The 23,214-nt window shown below is 33.8% G+C and overlaps 4 protein-coding genes across 6 annotated transcripts; 3 read left to right on the top strand and 1 right to left on the bottom strand.

Annotated features, from left to right (window-relative positions):
* The first annotated feature begins 3,186 nt into the window (after positions 1 to 3,186).
* LOC108849927 (uncharacterized) lies at positions 3,187 to 3,995 on the top strand. Its single transcript, XM_018623528.2, has one exon. It carries the CDS (start codon positions 3,187 to 3,189, stop codon positions 3,958 to 3,960), a length of 774 nt encoding a protein of 257 aa, XP_018479030.1. The 3' UTR covers positions 3,961 to 3,995.
* Positions 3,996 to 5,082: 1,087 nt separating this feature from the next.
* On the top strand, positions 5,083 to 5,835 carry LOC108853557 (uncharacterized). The gene has a single exon (XM_018626968.1). The coding sequence runs from the start codon at positions 5,083 to 5,085 to the stop codon at positions 5,833 to 5,835; it is 753 nt and encodes a 250-aa protein (XP_018482470.1).
* A 9,117-nt stretch (positions 5,836 to 14,952) lies between these two features.
* On the top strand, positions 14,953 to 16,542 carry LOC130511907 (uncharacterized). Of its 3 annotated transcripts, none has more exons than XM_057009764.1 (5): positions 14,953 to 15,656; positions 15,754 to 15,808; positions 15,917 to 15,991; positions 16,070 to 16,119; positions 16,199 to 16,542. In XM_057009764.1, exons 1-5 carry the CDS (start codon positions 15,507 to 15,509, stop codon positions 16,283 to 16,285), a joined length of 417 nt encoding a protein of 138 aa, XP_056865744.1. In that variant the 5' UTR covers positions 14,953 to 15,506; the 3' UTR covers positions 16,286 to 16,542. The 3 variants fall into 3 exon arrangements, with proteins under 3 accessions (XP_056865744.1, XP_056865743.1, XP_056865745.1); XM_057009763.1 differs by having other exon boundaries at positions 15,465 to 15,656; positions 15,914 to 15,991; XM_057009765.1 differs by having other exon boundaries at positions 15,469 to 15,656; positions 15,738 to 15,808; positions 15,914 to 15,991.
* Positions 16,543 to 19,017: 2,475 nt separating this feature from the next.
* Positions 19,018 to 22,029, bottom strand: LOC130511906 (lysine histidine transporter-like 7). The gene is made up of 7 exons (XM_057009762.1): positions 21,697 to 22,029; positions 21,477 to 21,610; positions 20,982 to 21,397; positions 19,749 to 20,877; positions 19,534 to 19,666; positions 19,354 to 19,457; positions 19,018 to 19,267 (listed from the first exon to the last, which is right to left on the bottom strand). Exons 1-4 carry the CDS (start codon positions 21,954 to 21,956, stop codon positions 20,647 to 20,649), a joined length of 1,041 nt encoding a protein of 346 aa, XP_056865742.1. The 5' UTR covers positions 21,957 to 22,029; the 3' UTR covers positions 19,018 to 19,267; positions 19,354 to 19,457; positions 19,534 to 19,666; positions 19,749 to 20,646.
* Positions 22,030 to 23,214: the final 1,185 nt, after the last annotated feature.

Below are 23,214 nucleotides of genomic sequence, written 5' to 3'. Positions count from 1 at the left end.
ACAAATTGAATGAGTTATGCTGTCTTCCTCTCCATTCACTGGATTATATAGTCAAATTATCGGGAACGTGCGTAATTGGGAAGCTGCGTTATTAAATTTACTTGGGGGTATTTTATAGAGGTCTTTTAAAATTTCGTAACTCTTAAAGTACATTTATATTTTAGCAAAAAAGAACTCTTAAATACATTTTATTATTGTATATATTTTTCTTAGGTCGAACTCTATCAAATAAAATAAAATAAAATCAAGAATACCCAAAAAGTATTGGTGAACATGATATATAATTGATAGCACATTATCATTAATTCATCATAATTATATACAATATGTTGAGTACTTGACTGTGAACTAGTTTGAAGCAAGAAATCAATTATAAACATTGGGAGTGTTTGTTCAAAAGAAAAAAAAACATTGGGAGTAGGGGTGGGCATTTCGGTTTAGTTTCGGGTTTGGTTTGGGTTCGGTTTGGTTTGGGTAATTTGGGTTCTATAAAACTCAAACCAATTAAAACCAAAGTAGCTTCGGTTTGGGTTCGGTCTGGGTTTAATTCGGTTCGGTTCAGTTTGGTTTGGTTTATATTTAGTTCGGTTTATATTATTATGGTCTAGTTTGGTTCGGTGTAGTTTGGGTTGGTTATAAAATATGAAGGCATCAGTTTTATACTTTTATTAAAAGAATAATTAACTCATAAACAATAGAGTGAGAATATAAAAACTTATGCTACATGATTTTATATATAATAGTATTATTTGAATTGTATTTATAATTTTTTTTAAAGATATGAAAGTTATGAAAAAATGAAAAACGAAACTTTAACTAAAATTTACAATATGTTAATTCATATATATATATATATATATATATATATATATATATTGGATTATCGGTTTGGTTCGGTTTGGTTCGGTTTAAATCCAAACCAAACCGTTCGGATTGAGTAAAACATGAACCAATTGGATTACATAAAAAGCACGGTTTGGTTTGGTTTGGTTTAACTTCGGTTTGGTTGGTTCAGTTCGGTTTGGATTTTTTGCCCACTCCTAATTGGGAGTGATAAGATATGACGTGAACATAATGACGTATTCAGTTATGTCACTTTCAAATACCCAAAAGCGAGACCCACGTGTATAAAAATCGAAGTCTTCTGATTTTTTTGGGTGGTGGCTTTATAACTCAAGTGGGTCTGGTCTGGTCGGGTGCAAAAGCTTCCAAGCTGGTTTGCGTGAGATTGTGTTCATTGTCCAATTGAAATTTGTTTGCTCTTTGGTTATTTTGGACCTTTTAGTCAAACACGCGTGTTAATATTCACCCCAATTTCCTTCATTGGTTCTTTGATTACATGATTTTAATGTTTAGCACACGTTGACCCAATTGTTTTCGGTCCAATAGTCGGAGATGGTAACAGTTCGAGTTGCTTTTATACGACGGGCCATACATGTTAAAGTTAAAATAAAGTTAAGCTTGGTAACGACGTGACTAAATAGATTCAGCTAAACAAATAAATGTTAGTTATTTATACTTAACTAATTTTATTTGTTTTTAAAACAAAGTTAGGCAGACGCATTTTGTAATGATACGCATTTTGTAATAGTTAGTCATTTTCAAATATCAATTACTATTATAACCTTATTTCTCTGTTATAGATTTGGATTCGTGATACAAATGGTTTCATCTAATTTTGGATGGCTAAGCTCAAGTCAAATATTAGTTGATAAAAAAAAGAAAAAAAGCTCAAGTCAAAGACAAGATTGGTTTGCGATGTATTGTGCGTCAAGTCTGATCGAGTAAGTCAGCTTTGGCATTACAAAAAAATTATATTTCGGTCGATATACTAGTTGGAAGTACTTTTGACTCGTCACTTTTCTTCTAAAAAGAAGAAGAGTTTTTTAAATGAAATATCAATTTAACAACAATACAACTAGTGTTTTCTCAAAAATAAAAAACAATACAACTAGTGTTTGATGCAAAAAAGAGAGAATAAAACAATACAACTAGCGGTTGTTGGCACTTTACTACGTGGAGCCAAAATCCAAAGGCAGCAATAAGTAGCCGACAAGTAAAGTGGTCCTTAGTGGACACAAGTATGGCTATATCGCATCACACCAACTACATTCTAAAACAAATGTTTATATGTTATCCAAAAAATAATGAAAATTTTGGGAAAACAAATGTTGTCATGAGCGCTTCTGCGAGAATACTGCAACTTCCGATGAAGTCAAACATAAATTAGGGTTTGTGTCTACTGATTCTAGTTCCTTTATCTCACAACTCACAAGGCATGTCTTTAGATCAACACTTCTAAGCCGTCGCATCTGTATGTTATATGTGTTTATAAAGAAAATTGGTTGGTTAGTTAGCTTGGTCTATTCTCGTTCTTCGTTACAAATCGAAAACGATTGTTTTTTTGTCTTCAAACCCATAGGCCATAGCTTTGCCAAACTAACACTTAGAACTCCAAACCCAATACCGTCGAACAATAGCCCAATTTAACTAACAAGAATGCGGCCCAAAATGATATTCCTGAGCCCAATTTAACTAGCAGAATTTGTCTTTTTTTACAACGAATGAAACGTCGAGTGAGCTGGCACATCTTCTGCATTCATGTCCATTCATATATATAAAAGACCTCAGGCATTTCATTGTTATTATTAGCAATGTTTATGCATTGCACGAGTGGATCTTCTTTACTTTATTGACTTTGTTTAAAAGACAAATCCAGTAAGCTTGTCTTCTTGGAGATGATGATACCAGCACCATTCATGCATATATTAACTCTCAAAACCTCATTTTCAACCAATAAATATTAGCACATTACAGTTCATGACACAACTATAAGAGCTTTAAAAATACTTGAAAGAGATCAAATTCTGTAGTATAGGAGGCAGACAAGATTTTCACCAACCTTCAAAAAGATTAATATAAGCTGAATGTATCCGCGAGTGGTGCTGTTACCATATGCATGAATGAGACAAGCTATGCTGGCTTTGCATTACAATCTTTTTATAAAATACCAGTTTCATGTGATCAAATCAGAATTCAAGATTTGAACTACCTAAAGATTCCTCATGACTCTCTTCCTTAGTGTTGTATATATGTATTGACCAGAGAGCCAATCAAAAACAGAACAAACACCAAAGTATTTTCATCATCTCAAAGCAGAGAAAGAAAGCTCAAAGCAAAAAAAATATGGCTGTTTCTTTTCATGCTCGTTCTAACAGCGTCCCATCTTTACAACACCCACAAGCTGCTTATGTCGATGAGCAGTTGACAAGATTGAAATCTTCCGAGGCAGTTTCTTCATCTTCCAGCTCTTCTATTTACCAAAGACTAAGCAACCTTCAAGATTTGTATGATTCTCTTGACAAGATGATTCGACTATCTATCACCAACCATGCTTTATCTCAAGATCAGATCGAGAAGCTTATCGATGGATCCCTCATGATCTTGGATTTGTGCAACGTCGCCAAGGACGCTTTGTCACAGATGAAAGAAGGTCTCAAAGATATCCAATCTATTGTGCGAAGAAAGCGTGGAGATCTATCCGCAGAGGTCAAGAAATACTTAGCCACAAGAAAGTCTCTCAAGAAGTCATTCCAAAAAGTACTCAAGAACTTGAGAGTGGGACAGAACAAAGAGAGCACCGATAAATCGTTGGTTGTGTTTGGAGAAACAGAAGGAGCAACAATTGCTCTGTTTGAATCTCTGTTTAGCTTCATGTCCGGATCAAAGGCTTGTGGAAAATGGTCACTGGTCTCAAAGATTATGAGCCAGAACAAAGATACATGTGAAGCTGGCACAAATGACTTCACAAGAGTGGATTCTGTGCTTCAATCCGGGAAGTCGTTAAAGATGGAAGATGTGCAGATGCTGGAGTCGTGCATTCAAGATCTTGAAGATGGAATCGAATCACTCTCAAAGTCTTTGATCAAATACAGAGTCTCACTTCTTAATATCTTTTAGGTCATTGCCCCTATAAAGTTTTGTAAAGAAATGGAAATGTTAATATATCTGCAAAATGAGAATTAGAAACAAACAGTTTTCTTTGTCCATATAATCTTTGCTAGTCTTGTCCATCTTCTCAGGAGTTAACCCCACTAATCACTAAGCGTGACCAGACCCATAGGACTTGGTAGTTATTACTTTCTTCGTAAGAAACATAACATACGAAAATGATATTCATGTTCTATTAATAAAATACACAAAAGCTCCTCAATATAACTGACACTTCTACACACCTTGAGTAAGGCTTCACCTAGTATCAGAGAATTTCCATCAGATCAATTCAAGTGTGCCCTCATAAGTACTTTACATTAATACAAAATGTTCGTTATGTTAAATTTTTTTTGAAAAAAATCTGTTTATTTATACGTACTCTGTTTTGCTCGGTCTAGTATTGTTTCTCTGTTTTGGTTCGTTAGTTTTAACTTTTAACCCAAGTGTAAACCTGTTCTTGTGGACTTTGACTGGAAGTAAAATCAAAGTCTTGATCAAGTACTAAAGGTGTAAAGTCTTAAGCCTCCTTCCTTCTAGCTTCCCAAATAAATAACCATAATAAAATAATTGAACGTGCACGAGGTTACCCTGCATTTTTTTGTCTTTGTTTAAAGGGAAAAATCCAGCATGGTTTGTAACAGAACCATTCATGGATATATCATATATTCCACTTCGTGTCATTAGCATTTTAAAATTAGGAGAAATCAAATCTTGCAAAGTAGTTTGCAGACAATATCTGCATTAACCAGCAAATAGTTCAGATAACTAAGATGGTGTACATGATTGCATCCACGAGTTGTGCTGATATCATATTATTCAGCCAGACATGCCTTGCTGGTTTTGCATGCACCTAAACCAATAAGATGCAGAATCGTTACCGCAACAACATTATTTTATAAGATAATCCATGTGAATAAATCTGAATCATATCTTTTTGGATTATTAATACTGTTGCTGGTTGCATTAGTGAGACATTTCATAATCATCGCTGTCACAGACCATGTCTTCCATCAATCAAGGGTGTATATAAGCTTTGACAAGATATCTAATGGAGGCAGAACAAAACATCTTTCAGCTCTCTAACACAAAATGGCAGTCTCCTTCCATGTTCGCTCTAACAGTTACCCTTCAAGACAACACCCTCAAGCCGTTCATGTGGATGAGCAGTTGACAAGGCTGAGATCTTCTGAAGCAGCTTCAAGTTCTTCTATTTGCCAAACACTTAGCAACCTTCAAGATTTACATGATTCTCTTGAAAAGATGATTCGCCTATCTATCACCAACCAGGCTTTATCTCAAGAACAAATTGAGAAGCTTCTTGATGGATCCCTCAAGATCTTAGATCTATGCAATGTTTCCAACGACGCTTTGTCACATATGAAAGAAGTTCTCATGGAGATCCAATCAATTCTACGAAGAAAACGTGGAGATCTGTCAAGCGAGGTCAAGAAATACTTATCCTCAAGAAAGACTCTGAAGAAATCATTCCAAAAAGTAGTCAAGAGTTTAAAAGTCTGCCAAAACAAAGAGTCATTAGATGTATTTGGAGAAGCAGAAGCTGTAACAATTGCTCTGTTTCAGTCTCTGTTTAGCATCATGTCTGGATCAAAGGGTTGTGCCAAATGGTCTTTGGTCACAAAGCTGATGAACCAGAACAGAGTTCCATTTGAAGGAGAAGCAAATGAATTCACAGTGGTGAATCTGAAGTTTCAATCTGAAAAATCATTAAAGATTGAGGATGTGCAGATATTAGAGTCATGTATTCAAGATCTTGAAGATGGACTTGAATCACTCTCAAAGTCTTTGATCAAATATAGAGTTTCAATTCTTAACATCCTCTAGGTCACTAAGCCTACAAAATTTTGTACAAAAGGAAATGTGAATAGCTCTAAATGAGAATATACAAATTTTACTCATAACTTTGCTTTTATTACCATCCTATTATTTTTTACCTTTATGTTCTTACCATACATTAAGCTACAAATATACACAATCAAACAAACAGAAACAAATCATCCACATTTACAAAAAGGTTATAATAAGAAAATTTTACTACATTATTTATTTTGTTAAACAATGGCTAAATGTATTAATTAAGGTGAAATAAAATATGTAAAACTGAATATGAAAAGCTTAAAACAGAGACCAAGTATATATTATTCTTTCCATTCATAAATTAAGGTTAGGTTCTTGATGGTTAATCAGAACACAAAACTCACATGTATTGCATTACAAACAAATATGACTTTTTCGTCACTCTATGGTTACATTAACATACCCAGTCAATATGTTTACAAAACATAACTAAGAGAAAGAATTTTTATCTATGTTTCTCCAACTCATTACAAAACATTCAAAGTATATTTCTTAGTAATCACAACAAATTTCCTTTTGGTAAAGCATTTGTCAGAACGATTCGGTAATGTTATATATCATGGAAAATATCTAGTTAGAATGATTTGTCACTAAGAGGGGGGGGGGGGGGGGGGGTTATTGGTTTAAGAATTCTACAAAAGTTTTAAAATTTTTGAGAATCCACTATTATTGGTTTATAGATTTTAAAAGTCTTACCAAAATCTATTGTTATTGGTTTGATGATTTCTAAATTCCACTCAAATCTTTTGTTATTCATAAAGTTTAGTTATTATGGATTTTACTATTCCGTTAAATTCTATTGTTATTGGAAAGTGGATTCCTTATATTTTTACTTATGAGACTAGATTTTGAAAATATCACCTATATTCATAAGATTTCTGAAATCTGTGAAGTAAAAAAAACATACACATATTGAATATTTATCTACGTAAAAACACTAAACCAAACTCAATAATGGTGAAGCAACCAAACTCACATGATCTGTAATTCATTATATTTTTTATAGTTTCATATTTGACAAAACAACTGTTTGATTTAATAATGGTGAAGAAATATAACTCATACGATAACTAGAATAGTGTTTCGAAAAAATCACAAAAAGTCAAAGAAAACAAGACTAGTTATTATCACAAGAAAACCAATAAGAACAAGAACTCACCAAACATAAGGAAAATGAGAAATGTGTATCATTGTATCAATTGATGTTTATATATATATGGTTTTTTCGGATTTTATTTTTGAAAAAGTTCTAGAGAGATTATATACATTGCCTTATAACGAGAAATATTTTGAAAATCCATGATAATTAATAAAATCTGTTGAAATCAATACAAAGTATTTGATAAAAATTTGTCAACTCTACTTAACTTTTAAAAATCTGTCAACTTTTAAAATCACTAAACTCCTTCCAAATTGTGATTCCAATAACTCCCCTTAAATACCTAAACTAACTATGAAAATTAGTTTAATAAAAGTGATTTCTGACGGCTTGTCACAAATGTTATATGGAAGCACCCCAACTAACTATAAAAAGATCTACCAATCTAAATAAATTTTGTTATGTAAACTAGATTCATAGAATGAAAATGATGTAATGAAAACTACACTAACTAATATCAAAAATGAGAAAGAGTCTTAATGAAGAAAGTAAATGAAATGAGCATGGAAAGTACTTAAATCAATAATGATAACTATTGGTGTGTCTATTTTGTTTGGTCTTATCAAATTTCTCTAACCAAGGTTCATGAATAATCCAAATTTCGGTAAAACATATTTGTGTAATCAAGAACTGAAGCGAGAGAAGTGAAATTGAAAGTTAAACAAACAGTTCAAGTAATTATCATGATATATAACTCAAAGAATGGTGAATGCGCGCTCTTGAGAAAACTACTTTCATCAATCAATGTTGATAACTAACAAAATCAATGAAGATTAGTGATGAATAAATACTATTTTTATAAGCTTTTTGAATTAGAATGAATAATGGCTGATTTAGAATGTTGAGATATGTCAGAGGTTTATTCTTTACAGTGAAGGAAAAAGCTTCTCCTCCACATGGAAGTTCTACAATGCCAAGAATCAAACATATTTGGATCAAGCATGCCTTCATTTCTCTAAGGCGTATAATCCAATCATATTTGCTTCAAGATTTGTATGATTCTCTTGACAAGATGATTCGACTATCTATCACCAACCAGGCTTTATCTCAAGATCAGATCGAGAAGCTTATTGATGGATCCCTCATGATCTTGGATTTGTGCAACGTCGCCAAGGACGCTTTGTCACATATGAAAGAAGGTCTCAAAGATATCCAATCTATTCTACGAAGAAAGCGTGGAGATCTATCCCCAGAGGTCAAGAAATACTTAGCCACAAGAAAGTCTCTCAAGAAGTCATTCCAAAAAGTACTCAAGAATTTGGGTCCTTGATCAAATACAGAGTTTCAATTCTTAACATTCTTTAGGTCATTGAGCCTACAAATTTTTTTGTGCAAAACGAAATGTGAATACCTCTAAATGAGGACATACAGATTTACCCTATAACTTTGCTCTCATGAAATCATCCAATTCTTTTAGTATTTTTGTTTGTCCATTAAAAACTAACAAGTTACAACATGTATTGCATTACAGACAAAGATATATTTTTTCCTCCCTTTATGGTTACAAACAATCACAGCAACAAGGTTAAACCTGTTATAAATATTGTAGTGATGTCCATATGGAAAGTCCTAGATATACTTGTTCCCCACTCCAAGTTAAGCTTTGTCTCCAAGCTATTGTATCATATATAAGGAGATCATTATTCATGGAATAAGATACACCAATTCCTCTCTTCTCTTGTCTTTTCTTTCTTTACTTTATAACACGTTATCAGCACGAATCTCTAATATTGAGTTAATGAAGCTTTAGTCGATGACATCGATTCTCCCTCATCCGAGGTAATAAATCGTCCGATCTTTGATGCGATCATGTCAACTTATAAGCTGATGCTCAATTTCATAATGATTACGTTCATATATGTTCGTATGAATGATTTTAATATTTTTACTGCACAGTGCTATTTAGTGATTTACTTTAAGTTTATAATTGCTTATATATGTTGTTGCATCACTCGTTTATTGTTGATCTCATTATTGGGTTAACATCTTTATATGCTTATGGCTTTTATAAGACCTATCTCACGACTGATTCAACTTCAGTTGAATATATATGCTTATTTTATATTAGCCATACGTTTGAAATTATATTTAATATGCATAGAATACATCACGTTAAGTTGAATCTGACTGATTGCATATAATACTATTTGTTTGTGACTCACCGTATGTGTAATATTATTTTATAGTTGAGGGCATGTTCTGTTTAAGAATTATTACATATTGGATTTAAAGGTCTTCGTATGAAGAAAAAAAAAAAGGTATAAGGATTATATAGAAACGTGTATAAGGACTGTATTATTACATATTGGAATTATTACATATTAGAATTGTTTAAGTTTATAAGTGTGACTTTAATTGCTGAACGAATCTACTGATATGGTATTTTTCTTTTTGGTTTGGCAAATCACTAGTCTGAATTAGTTTGATAAGTCATTGGTTATGTCTATCTTGCTTTTACTAAGAATATAATTGTAGATGGATATATAGTTTATCATCGTGATGCTAGAACGCATATGCTTATTCAAACGTACTCGTTATTACGATTACTGCATACGAAATATTGATACATGTTTCATTCTCTTAATATGTTTTGATAAAACATGCTTTATGGGTTATTTTTTATTGCTTTAAATTATCAAACGAGTGGTTGTATTGTTCTATCAAGTTAGTGTTATGATTGATATTAAATATTAATGTTCACTAACATAACAGCCATGTTTCCATGAGCAATTTATTTTAATGATTCAGGATTATATATGTTTTTGTGAAAGACAAAATTTTAGACGCGATTCTAACCACTTGCGAAACATGAAGTGTTTCTAATATGTCAGGTCTACAATCTCCAATTCATGTCATCCTCGTTGAGATAAGTTCTATTGATCATGCTCAGTATACATTCATGTTATTAAATTTGATTAGATGTATTAATTTGCACATGACATCTGCTATATATATATATGTATATATATTTTTTTTTGTTTAGAAAATTGATTGAAAAGTAATCAATATAAAGATGATTAATAGTATGATAGTACGATTTAATAAATGTTATAATAGTAAACAAAAAAAAAGAAGGATGAATAGGATTTATCACTCATAGTAAAATGTTAATAGTAATATAATCTGATATATATACTGATATACATATGTTATATTTTATTATCATTGTATATATAAGAGTATTAAGTTTAAGGTTTGACCTTAAAAGATCCATACGTCTTGGAAAATAATCTAAAAAGGTATTATCACCTGAATGTGATTACCTAAAGCTCATTATGCATTTTACAAGACCTGAAGTCTGTAAATAAATCTCAACTATATTAGATGTTAAGTTTAAAAGTAAAATTTCTCGAAGAAACTTTTACACAAACAATGTGTCCAGTAGACATATGATTGAGAAAAGAAATTAAAAAAGTTTATATTATATTTTGTCTCTTTGAGACTGATAAAAATAATGAGCTATTGATATAATCACGTCTAATTGATTATGAACCATTCTCCTGAAGAGAAATATGACATTGAAAAAAAAAATCCACAAAATAGTATTGGTCAAGAAAGTGATCATAGAAGTGGTTGTAGACGTGAATGTGGATATAAATAAGGTCAAGACCAATGAGTTTCTTTTTAGAACTCAAATTCTCACTTGAAGTTGAGAAAATAAAGATGGTAATAAAGAATAGATAAAGATGAAAGAAAATTATTGTGAGTACAATACAAGTAGTATAAAGCTTGTAGAAAGTTCAAGAAGAGGATATATATGAATGCTCCTGAAGAGTACATAATATTATTGCACATAAGAATGCAATTTAAAATCCTTAATGTATTATATTCTTATAAGTCTCAAAAGTAAGAAGGATCTAAGAAAGAGTACATGGCCCATGTAAGGCATCTTGTTGATTCTAATATGAGATTCAATCGAGATTGATAAACCTGTAGTGATATCATCTCGAGGGGAAGAGTTAAAGAATCTCATATTTTATAATAAGTGAAACATCCAGAAGATTATGTTTACACTAAAAGTTAGATTGATGAATCTTTCTCAAAGTAAATCTATGAAATTTTGAGACAAGTTATGTTTAGATACTAAGCAGAGGAATTCACTTCCAAAAATATTTCTCAAGGCAGTAAAACCATTTTAGAAAAAGTATCTACATCCTCTTATATATTGTACTACACAAAGATTAGTGTAATGAAGATATATATAGAGTAAACCAGAAGTTTACAAAATACTTGGCATGAACCAGTTAGACCATTTTGGTTCAGTGATGATGCGAAATGATACATAAAGATTTATGTGAATATTCATTGAAGAACCAGAAGATTCTTGTGAATAATTTCACAAATGTTTCTTGCTCATAAGATAAAATGAAAATACGGTTTTCACCAGCCAAATGAAGTTATTGGCATGAATAAAGGAGATGTTGGTGGACTGATCATCCACTATGCATCTTTATTGGTGAATTCACGTCTAAGTCTTTGACGACTATAAAAAAAATTCACTGGGATAAGTGTTAAATATTTTGAGCAACATTAATTTGCATCAAGCCAAAAAGTAATCATTAATTCTCCCCATCATTGGTATTGGGTCAGAAACCAACCATTTTCATCTAAGAATGTTGGATGGCGATATACATTCCAGATGCTCCACCACAGAGCTTAAAATAAGATGAGTTTTCAAATGAGGTTGGTAATATATGTTGGATATGAATCTCCATTGATACTTAAGCATCTATAGTCATCCCCGAAGGATATAAACAAGGCTCGATATGAATGCTAAATACTGAATTAGTATTTCCAACATAAGGAGGAGAAAATAAAAAGCTGGAGAAGAAAACAAGTTGAATGGAATTATCATTGATCCTCAGACTAAAGAAAAAGTGAATCAGAAATCTAAAAGATAATTCTATAGCTTAGTAAATCAGTTGCCAGAAGCAACTAATGACCCTAATATAGTGTGACCAAGTCACATATACCAGCTATAAATGCTCTAAATAAGAATTGATGTTCCAGAAGAATAATATCAAACTGCCAGTTACGCCTGAAGCGTAGTAGACATATTGGTTCCAAAGATAAAAATCCTCGTAAACGAAAAGGAGCATACATTAATAATGGTCAAGAGGAATAAGAGTTTTTGAATGATCTCCAGAAGAGACATTAAACATGACTGAAAGAAATTCAGGTACCTGAGACAACAAAGAGATCTCAATAAATTATGTCATGTATGAAATAAAATGGAACCGATAAGAAAATCGACGTCGATAATATTTATGCATGCAAAGTAGCAGTTGATATGATGAATAAGAAAGAGGATCATGAAATAAAGTCTATTGAAAAGTGTACACACAAAAATGATTGGCCAAATCATAAAGAAGTAATAGACAAAAGATACAAACTCTTGTTAAAGAGAGATGTATTTGGACCAGTAGTCCATACACTAGAAGGTGTAAAATAAATGGGATAGAAATGTGGTTGCACCAAAGTAAGATCAATATGAAATTGATTGTGAAGAGACATAGTCTCATATGGTAGATGCAACTACTTTCAAGTTTCTTACTAGTCTGGCAATAAAGGAAGAACTTGAACTATACAACCCATTGGAAACTGATAATCCCTAAGAGATATAATCCTTGAAGGATTGATGATATCAAAATTATATTCCCAAGAACTCTAGCTATTCAATCGAAATATGTTTTATGGGATATGTGAAATATTAGAAGTTAATCAGTACATCCATTTGTATTTATCAAGAAATTATGAATCAATAGAATCATTGATTTGAATAAAATCCAAACTCTTGAAGAGTTATAACAAATTGTTTGTTTGGAAGAAAGATCTTGAAAAGACTACATTGTTATGTGTTCCAAACTAGACATCTAGAATAAGAGATGTTATCTTAAAAGATCTTTAAATATTTTAAGATGATCATATATATGACTGGTCCTGAAGTACCATACTTAAAACAAGCTATGTTTTACATATGATAAGACTGCAATGACTTGCAGCAGAGACCATAGCCGTGGACATGTGTATGACTGAGATCAGCACGCCCTAAGTGACATATAAGATGATCACAGAGATAGAAAAAGAGAACCATTAAGGCTCACGCCAAAGACCATACAATCAAAGGTCATATCCGGTTCCATTCAAGTCCAATCATCCATGAGAGATGAATAATATGCCAACCCAAAACATGATATGGTTTTGAGGTATCAACTATCATTATGCATAGTTATAGCAAATGGTAAAGATGGTCATGAGACGCCATCAAAGAAAAGTTGGACTGCGATGTTTAAGTAATAAGATTACACTGTGGGACTGAAATGTAAGCACGAGCTCTTATGATTGCATCAGTGGATAAAAGGGAATCATAATGGTCCAAGGTATTGGAATTAAAGCCATACAAGTCCCTTGCCATAAGTTATTTAAGCAAGTTATTATTCTCTTTCATAACTGAAAGATGTAATTTCATATGACAAGAAAGAAAGTCATAATAATAACTTTTATAGTTATGAATGAATAACTCGTATGTACGAGGTGAATGTCCAGGAGACTGTATGTAAGATGTTTGGTTTGAAGTCTAAATAGACCAAGAAATTATTAGCTATATCAAATGAGAATTTTGGACCAGAAGTCCATAGGTCTTGAATACTCTAATAGAAAGAGTTTATTATGATATTCTAATTTCAAAGGAAATTTATTTGATTGAAATGCATATCCTGAAGATATTGTTTTCAGGGGAAGAAATATTGAAATGTGTATGGTTGTACTCTTTTTCCTTATCATGGTTTTTATCCTATTTGGTTTTCCCATGAAAAGGTTTTAACGAGGCAACAAAGAACACACAAATGATACACACCAGAAAGGAGTATTTGAAACTCTAATGCTGATTTAAAGTCTTTGAAAGCAAGAGAATCGAAGAAAATGATCAAGTCATAGGAGGACTCAAGCACTGCAGAAGAACGGTGATATTCGTGTCCTACAAATTGGCTGATTTATTCATCAAGGCGGTACTCTCAGCTACTTTCGAGAAGTTAGTTCACCTGATCAGATTACATCATCTCAAAGATCTCGACGAATGTACACATGAGGGGAAGTCATTACGCGCTGCACTCTTTTTCCCTTAACCATGGTTTTTCCCATTGGGTTTTCCTGGTGAGGTTTTTAACGAGGCAGCATCTACGGCGTTTTAAAAGCACTTCGACATATTGGACATCAAGGGGAAGTGTTATAAATATTGTAGTGATGTCCATATGGAAAGTCCTAGATATACTTGTTCCCCACTCCAAGTTAAGCTTTGTCTCCAAGCTATTGTATCATATATAAGGAGGTCATTATTCATGGAATAAGATACACCAATTCCTCTCTTCTCTTGTCTTTTCTTTCTTTACTTTATAACAAAACCGTTTTTTTCTTCATCTTCTTAAAAAAGACATGACAAAAAAAAATCAAGTTTTATTGTATGGTTGGTTGACATAATGAACTGATCCATTAATGAATAGACCAGGATCTCAGAGAAAACGAGCAAATACTAAGTGATATTGAACAAGACAAAAGCAATGAAAATCCGTTTAAAAATAAGATAAAAAAAAATTTAGATCCTAATTTTAATATAACCTCAACTTTGCAAGTCTTTTGAGAGAGCTTGTGAGCATCATCATTAACAAGACAGAGAGAGTCTTTCCCATATATAGTAAACAAAACGTCGAAGGATTATATATACTTAAGATTCATTCCAACATAAGTAAGTTTTTTTTTTTCAATTTGAAAAGATAATAAATAAATAATTTTCTATAATATCATTATATATATAAAACCTGCTTTCATTGTTAAAGAAGTTTTTTCTTTGCCTTCACTCATATAAAAATAATCGGGACAGAATTTATTTTATTGTAATGTCAAAGGAACTTTGCGTTAACGGACGTCATTGAGCTTCAGTTTGGGTCGGAAAATAATAGAAGAAGCGATGAAACACACGTTACAGTCTCTCTGTTTTTTTTTTGTAACTTACAGTCTCTCTGTTCCATCGTGAAATTTTGGACCATCTTCCGGACGGGTCTTTTCAAAGCCGATCGTTCCATAGGCTATGATGTAGGCCTTGCAAAGAGTAGTGGCAGTAGCAGCAGCAATGGTAGTAGTCAGGTTAGATAACGATTTGAGTCTATTTTGGATTTTCAGGATTAAATTGTTTTTAGTTTCAGAATATTTATAAATTTCCACCACCTCCCTAGATCTTATATGAGTAATGAACAAATATTTGAACTCAGAGAAGTTAGAGAGAAACAAGAATGAAACAGTTGAACTAATAAAATGTTCATTCATCTTTTAACTCTCATATACTCGTCGTAATTATGTCTCTAATCCTCCATGTAAATATGTAAAAATGGGCCAATGAACTTCTTGGGATATTTTAATTAATATGAGTAAAGGCCCATTTCTATGAAAAATAAATAAGCACAAAGGTGATCCATTAACGGCCCAAATGGATCCTAGACAAAAAAAAAAGATTTGGGTCCAGAGAAAGACCCCCAATCTCGAAAAGAAACAGAACAAACAAACCCTAGATTATAACGCCGGACAGAAGAAGAAGAAGAAGAAGATGATGAGGTTCCTGGGAAGCACGTTGGCTAAGGTAATGGAGGGATCTTGTCTTTTGTTTGTTTGTTTTTGTTCTATGCTTTTGGTTGCTCTGTTAATCACTGAGATTGGAAAGGAACAAAATGTTGCAGTCTTGTGGCAAGGGGAGGCTGCAGTGTCGTGATTTTTCATCCGTCGGTGAGAAAGGTATCTCATTTATTTGCACAGCAATATCTATCACCGTCAATCAATTATGTATTATCTGACTTGTATTTAAAATTTGGTATTTTGCAATCAAATTTTGTGTGTTAGTTGTTGTGACTAAGCGCGGCTCGAAAGTTGTTGGATACGCCTATAAAGGGGCGTTTTGTGGTATTGGATACGTGATTGGTATGATGTTGATTTGTTAGCATTTTGTTTGTTGATAACCTTGTTCCTTTTTTAACATGTTCGTCTGGTTTGTTTAAGGTGGCTTAACAACAAACTCTGTCTCGGCGCAAGTTCAGGGAGTTGAGGAGGTAGGGATTTGCAATTAGCTCTTTTTTTTCTTTGTTATCATTCTGATGATTCTTATTCCTTTTCTCTTGTTGTGTTCAGAGACTGCTGGAAGTATCGAAAAGCTGTGATGAAACCGAAGCAGCGTTGGAGGCACGAATGAAGAACTGGAAGACGAAGAATATCTAATTTTACTTTGAGTGCTTTACTCATTTAGACACATTCTCTATTTTCTTTACAAAAAAGAACACAATTCACTTGAGAGTTACATTGTTTAAGAGAGAGAAGAAAATTTTGACTTTAAAGCCCTTTTCTTTAGAGAAAGAGACTAACGAAATTGTAAAGACAAAAGATTGAGGAGGTCTCGTTGGGATCCAGCTGGCATTTGTAAATCCTCTAACCTTAGTTTTATAAGGAAGGCAACATGTAATATTTTTTTTCTGAAAGACTGTATTGAAAAACAAAAGTTTTATGACCCTAACATATTTATTCATCATTGTTTCATATTTTGAATAAATAAAAATTTACCAATATATATACATAAAATAAAATATTTTTTTCTTTTTATTTTGATATTCACATATCTACATGTAACTTTTAATTAAATTTTATTAATTTAGTGGACACCTTTTCTGTGGATGTGGATGCATGTTTTGGTAGTCAAAAGTAATATGGATGTGTTATTGGTGGACAATGGGGTTGTGGTCAAGATGAGAGTTTCGTTGTGGATGTGGACACGGCGACATGAGGTAGTGAAGTTGTAGTTATCATGATATTTAACTTCGTAGTGACCATTTCTGTCAAGCTTAGTTTGGTATGAACAAGCACGATGATAGGAGGTGGATGGATAACACAAAGAACTTAACAATAATTAAGAAAACTTTACAAAGCTAGGAAAATATATTACATAATGGTTTATAAAGCCAATCTAAGACGAGCTAACAAGTGCGAGTAAGATGATACAAGGAACCAAAACTCCATTTCTGACGAACACAGTGTATAACAAATCCTGATGTCCAAGCCGACCGGCATGTTCGAAACCGGCCACAAATCCACCAACATTTAATCTTCAAAGCCAGAGCCAACTCTCAAATCCTCCTCCGCCAAGCTATGCTGCTGACTCACCGCCATACTCGCCTTTGAGTACCGCACACACAGAATTATATATTACAAAGAACATAGAAGATGCCGGAGGAATCTTCACTATTATCCATATCTCATCTGATCACCACTTATCTGACCACTTCACACTTGCCACAACTCTCATGTCCACACCGACCACATCCACACAACAACTGTCCACATCTTTGTCTCAAGCTCTGCAACTAGAGTTCCACTCAATTTCCAAGAAATACAGAGATCTTTGTTGCAGAAAGCTTGTCATTTGTTATGTTTCTTCCTCTTGGTAGCTGATGTTATAGCAACTTCTTAGTTATCTTTCTTCCTCTTGGAATTTTTTTTTCTTCCACTTGTCTAACAAAAGAAACACCATATGTTAACTTTTTTCCTCATAAACACAAAACAATAGCATTGCCGTGTACATATTTAAATCCAAATAAGAAATACCGTTGAGAATTGAAAGTGACTTACAAAAGAAGGTAATTTTGAGTAGATAAAAGGAAAAAAAATCAACAGAAACTAATTATGAATCTCAAAATAAATCGAATTTCACAATAAAAACTCAGAGAAGAGAGAGAGATGTTACTGTCAGCTGCATAGTTCTTGAGTTTGCAAGAACAGAGATGCTTGGAGAATCAGATGGTGAAAGCTCACAACATCATCTCTGCATGAGACTATGCTTGACTCTGTTGTTCCCCGCAAGAGAACGAACACCGGCGGCCATCCACAGAGATCTTAAACACGAAATACATGGTGTGGATCACTGGCAGTCGATGAGGAGGAGGTGGAGCACGGCTACGCGAGTGAACAGCTTGGAGAGGCTAACTCCGCGAAGCAGTCTCAGATCGAGCAAAAATTTAGAGGTCGACACAGAGAGCTTTAACGAAGTGACGACTCCGGCGCTTCGCCATAGACACCACGACTGAGATCGTTTTACAGAGGATAGGACGCGGGCGAGAGGAATTCGTGTAGTGGTGGAATGACACATCGTGAACCGTGATGAAGGCATCGAAGGGCTGAAATCATGCGCTGTTACTCTCATCCGCTAATACCGAAGAAGGATATCGCAGCCGACGAACACAGCCCAGCCTTGGTAATCAGACATTAATTAGGGTTCTATACCTTCATCGCAGAGAAGAAGGAGAACAAAATAGAATTATGATTAGGGATTATTGACAAGAACTGGGAAAGTGATTTTTATTCTTTTATTTTTCGTTTTAAAATTTAAACAATTAATCAATAAACAACTATCATTTTAGTTGAGAAAAGAGTGAGAGTAACGAAGAGTAGATAGTGTTGGAGGGCATATATGACAATCAATACCAATAAAGTGTGTGGCAAGTGGATTGTGTTCTTTCTAGTAATTAGAAACACGAAAAGTGTCCGAGGGAGTAAATATTTCTTTTACTTTTGTGTGTCTCTGTAATACCGAATTATCGATGACTTGGTATGGGATGTGGGACAAGTTGTTATCTAATTTCACCTTTTTATTATTGTAATAATCAACAGCGCAGCAGTACTTATAATATGTTGCTTTTGTAATAGCATAAATAAATATCTTGTTAAGATATTGAAAATATCAATATCCTCAAGTGTTTGTAATGAGCTAACCAAATTTTTAGAATCTGTGGTGTACAAAACAAGATCAGTAGAGCACAGATTGTGTTATAAAAACAAAGTGCCCACTTGTAGATTTTAGATGGTTAAATAAATGATGATGATTCATGTTAATATCTAAGACTTAATAATAGATGCTATTATCAGAACTAGTTGTTGTTCTAAGATCATTTGACACAGATTAGTTACAAATACCAACAACAAAGCACAAGATAAACTATCTCCAATCAACTCCAACAAGCATATGTTCCAGAGTGTGCAGATACAAGGCACAATAATAATTATTACACAAACGCATATATAGAGTCCAAGATAAAACACCGAAGTACATAGATAGATAGAGAGAGAGAGAGATTGCCATCGGGGAAGAGACTAGTCAGAATCGACTCTGTCTTTCATATCCATCAAACGTTTGCGACTGGCTTCAGTCCTTGCCTGAAACATAGGCAAGAAAATAGAATGGTTCAAAATATTGGCTGGCAGATAACGAAAATATATTTAAAAAAAAAAGGATTCCTTACCATTGTGAGCTGGGAAGATCTAGTCAACAGATCAACAAAACGCTGGTCGTTCTCTTTAGACAATCTGTCCACTATGTACCAATGCTCTCTTTTCTTGTAAACATCTGAAAAAAATTGAATAGAACTAGTTAAGGATTTTGGTGCAAAATCTAAAGAAGCATCTATCAATCATGAACATACTTATGGAAGCTTTGATACACCATCCACCAATAAATGCTCCAAAGAGACCCAAGCCATTCTGCTCCGCCAACTCCTGCTTGACCCTCGAGGTCAGAGGGGAAGAAGCGATGGATGAAAAACCTCTACGCCAGTACTGCAGATCTCAATACAAAATCATGAATAGCAGCGAAACCGGATCATACAAATCCGGATAAAAGAAATTTCTAAATAATCACCTTGCCGAAAATCGTTTGCGTCTTCTTCATCATCTCTTGTTGCTGCTGGTGTGAAATTAGGGTTTCTTTCTGCTTTTCCCCTTCCTATCGTCCCTCTCTCTCTCTCTCTCTCTCTCTCTTTTGTTTCCCGATAGGAGGATCGTAGGTGTCGGAGGCCCATTTCTATTGAATGGGCCCAGCTTAGCCCAATTCTACATCGCACTTGGAACGTAACTGCTTTGAAACTAGATTACCCCCATCATCATTAATTCTTTCCACTTGGGTCGGAAAGTTGTGTATGGTTGGTTGACATAATAAACTGATCCATTAATGACTAGGACCAGGATATCAGACAAAACGAGCAAATACTAAGTCATAGTACAACGTTTCAGTCGACCGTTTCGTCTCCATGCTACAAATTTGACCAAATAATATTAACTTAAGCTTTGTATATGATCTAATGATGCCATATAGTATGTAACATTTTTGCGTATTATATAATGGTAGTAAACTAAACAGATGTGTTTGCAGAGGCAGATGCTGTATCAATTGCTCTGTTTCAGTCTCTGTTTTGCTTCATGTCCGGACCAAAGGCTTGTGCCAAATGGTCTTTGGTCTCAACGCTGAGACACTATTTAGCTTGTGTCTCAAATGTCAGTCTCTGTTTAGCTTGTGGTCTATTCTCATTCTCCGTTACAAACCCAAACCCATAGGCCATAGCTTTGCCAAACTAACACTTAGAACTCCAAACCCAATACCATCGAACCTTAGCCCAATTTAACTAATAAGAATGCGGCCCACAGTGATATCCCTGAGCCCAATTTAACTAACAGAATTTGACTTTTTTTACAACGAACGAACGTCGAGTGAGCTGGCATATCTTCTACATTCATCACTTTTTAAGTGGGAAAATCGAATTTTAAACCTCCGGAGTGTTGAATATATAAGAATTAATATTAGAGTTCAAACACATAGAGAGCAATAATATAAAGTATATTAGTGTTGAATTTCTACGTACCTTGTCACCATATGCCCAATATACAACAATGGCTACTAGAAACATACAAACGGCGATGAACACATGAGAGATCACCACAGCTTTCCACATTGTCTTCCTTGAGGGATTCTTTGAATCGGAAGGAAGAGTACCCTACAAATATCACAAGAAAACCTCGTCAACACTGACCTAATTTAAGTTGAAAAGGTATATAAATAAGTTTTATAATGCAAATTTTCTAAGTGTTATCTTAAGACCTGTATCTCGAGGATGAGGTTGTTCCCGCGAAATGAAATAGCTATCAATCCAATGGCGTTGAAAATGGTATCGAAACTTGTATCCTTTGTAGCGTAAGAGACATTGTTTTGATCTCTTTGCGAAATACTAGCTAGCGGTAAACTCCAGATTGCGGTGGAGTATGCTATGGCCATAACACCACCGATCAACGAGATCCCAAAAAGAGAATTTAGATTTGGAAACTGACACATGACCACTGCGAGGCAGCTGAAGATCACGAAGCATTGCAAGGTAGTAAGTGGTACTTCGTCATCTTCGTATATAATGTGTAGAAGTTGTTTTATTGTTTTCCCACCGGTTATAACCAGAATCGAACAAGCTCCTCCTGAGAGATACATCACAGGGAATATTCCAAGAAGTTTCCCAAGCTTCACACCTATAATATCGTTATCGTGACATAACGTTAAAATTGTTGCATGACAAAAACGACAAAGTTCTATAGAATTTAATATTACCGAATGAAGCAATTGCGAGTCTCAAGTATCTGCTGAAACGTATTCCGTGTACAGCTTCGTGGAGATGAACAAGAAGCCAAACGGTGTAAAGCTTCCATGCAAACCCCACCGTTAAAATTATCACTCCCCATACCCTGGAAAAAAACACTTTCTAAATATGGTAAAATTGAAAGAGAAGTTATTAAAAGATATAAAGTTTTAATTACAAATGAGATTTTACCATCCTAGTGATGCTAAAGCTGCAGGAAGAAGAAGCACTTGGAGACCAAGTCCCGAGCAGAAAATATGAAACGTCGCCGTATAAACATTCCCTTTTCTTGATTCTGTGATCGGCAGCCACTCTTCTAACGGAATCCGCCCACCGTCTCCGTCGGAGGTTGGCCGTGGATCCTTGGAGAGTGTTTGTGATATAAATGAAGGAGAACCACCACGTTCCTGTGATTCTAAATCAAACAATATGGCCGATGCTTTTTTTGACATTGTATAAAAGATTTAAAACCCTTTTTGTGTGTGTGTGTCTCTCTCTCTCTCGAGGATTCAACGTACAGCCACAAATTGAATGAGTTATGCTGTCTTCCTCTCCATTCACTGGATTATATAGTCAAATTATCGGGAACGTGCGTAATTGGGAAGCTGCGTTATTAAATTTACTTGGGGGTATTTTATAGAGGTCTTTTAAAATTTCGTAACTCTTAAAGTACATTTATATTTTAGCAAAAAAGAACTCTTAAATACATTTTCATTATTGTATATATTTTTCTTAGGTCGAACTCTATCAAATAAAATAAAATAAAATCAAGAATACCCAAAAAGTATTGGTGAACATGATATATAATTGATAGCACATTATCATTAATTCATCATAATTATATACAATATGTTGAGTACTTGACTGTGAACTAGTTTGAAGCAAGAAATCAATTATAAACATTGGGAGTGTTTGTTCAAAAGAAAAAAAACATTGGGAATTTGGGAGTGATAAGATATGACGTGAACATAATGACGTATTCAGTTATGTCACTTTCAAATACCCAAAAGCGAGACCCACGTGTATAAAAATCGAAGTCTTCTGATTTTTTTGGGTGGTGGCTTTATAACTCAAGTGGGTCTGGTCTGGTCGGGTGCAAAAGCTTCCAAGCTGGTTTGCGTGAGATTGTGTTCATTGTCCAATTGAAATTTGTTTGCTCTTTGGTTATTTTGGACCTTTTAGTCAAACACGCGTGTTAATATTCACCCCAATTTCCTTCATTGGTTCTTTGATTACATGATTTTAATGTTTAGCACACGTTGACCCAATTGTTTTCGGTCCAATAGTCGGAGATGGTAACAGTTCGAGTTGCTTTTATACGACGGGCCATACATGTTAAAGTTAAAATAAAGTTAAGCTTGGTAACGACGTGACTAAATAGATTCAGCTAAACAAATAAATGTTAGTTATTTATACTTAACTAATTTTATTTGTTTTTAAAACAAAGTTAGGCAGACGCATTTTGTAATGATACGCATTTTGTAATAGTTAGTCATTTTCAAATATCAATTACTATTATAACCTTATTTCTCTGTTATAGATTTGGATTCTTTATACAAATGGTTTCATCTAATTTTGGATGGCTAAGCTCAAGTCAAATACTAGTTGATAAAAAAAAGAAAAAAAGCTCAAGTCAAAGACAAGATTGGTTTGCGATGTATTGTTCGTCAAGTCTGATCGAGTAAGTCAGCTTTGGCATTACAAAAAAAT

Source organism: Raphanus sativus, chromosome 4 (genome assembly GCF_000801105.2).
Source record: "Raphanus sativus cultivar WK10039 chromosome 4, ASM80110v3, whole genome shotgun sequence".
Classification (NCBI taxonomy): domain Eukaryota; kingdom Viridiplantae; phylum Streptophyta; class Magnoliopsida; order Brassicales; family Brassicaceae; genus Raphanus; species Raphanus sativus.
Note: the sequence above shows the minus strand (reverse complement) of the source record. Positions and strands in the feature narration are given on the sequence as shown.

Coding starts and splice junctions, on each gene's coding strand:
- LOC108853557 (XM_018626968.1), top strand. CDS start 5,083: ATGGCAGTCTCCTTCCATGTTCGCTCTAACAGTTACCCTTCAAGACAA.
- LOC130511907 (XM_057009763.1), top strand. CDS start 15,507: ATGGATCCTAGACAAAAAAAAAAGATTTGGGTCCAGAGAAAGACCCCC. Junction 15,657..15,753: donor TGGGAAGCACGTTGGCTAAG/GTAATGGAGGGA, acceptor AAAATGTTGCAG/TCTTGTGGCAAGGGGAGGCT. Junction 16,120..16,198: donor AAGTTCAGGGAGTTGAGGAG/GTAGGGATTTGC, acceptor TGTTGTGTTCAG/AGACTGCTGGAAGTATCGAA.
- LOC108849927 (XM_018623528.2), top strand. CDS start 3,187: ATGGCTGTTTCTTTTCATGCTCGTTCTAACAGCGTCCCATCTTTACAA.
- LOC130511906 (XM_057009762.1), bottom strand. CDS start 21,956: ATGTCAAAAAAAGCATCGGCCATATTGTTTGATTTAGAATCACAGGAA. Junction 21,611..21,696: donor GCTTTAGCATCACTAGGATG/GTAAAATCTCAT, acceptor GTTTTTTTCCAG/GGTATGGGGAGTGATAATTT. Junction 20,878..20,981: donor ACCTCATCCTCGAGATACAG/GTCTTAAGATAA, acceptor TGATATTTGTAG/GGTACTCTTCCTTCCGATTC.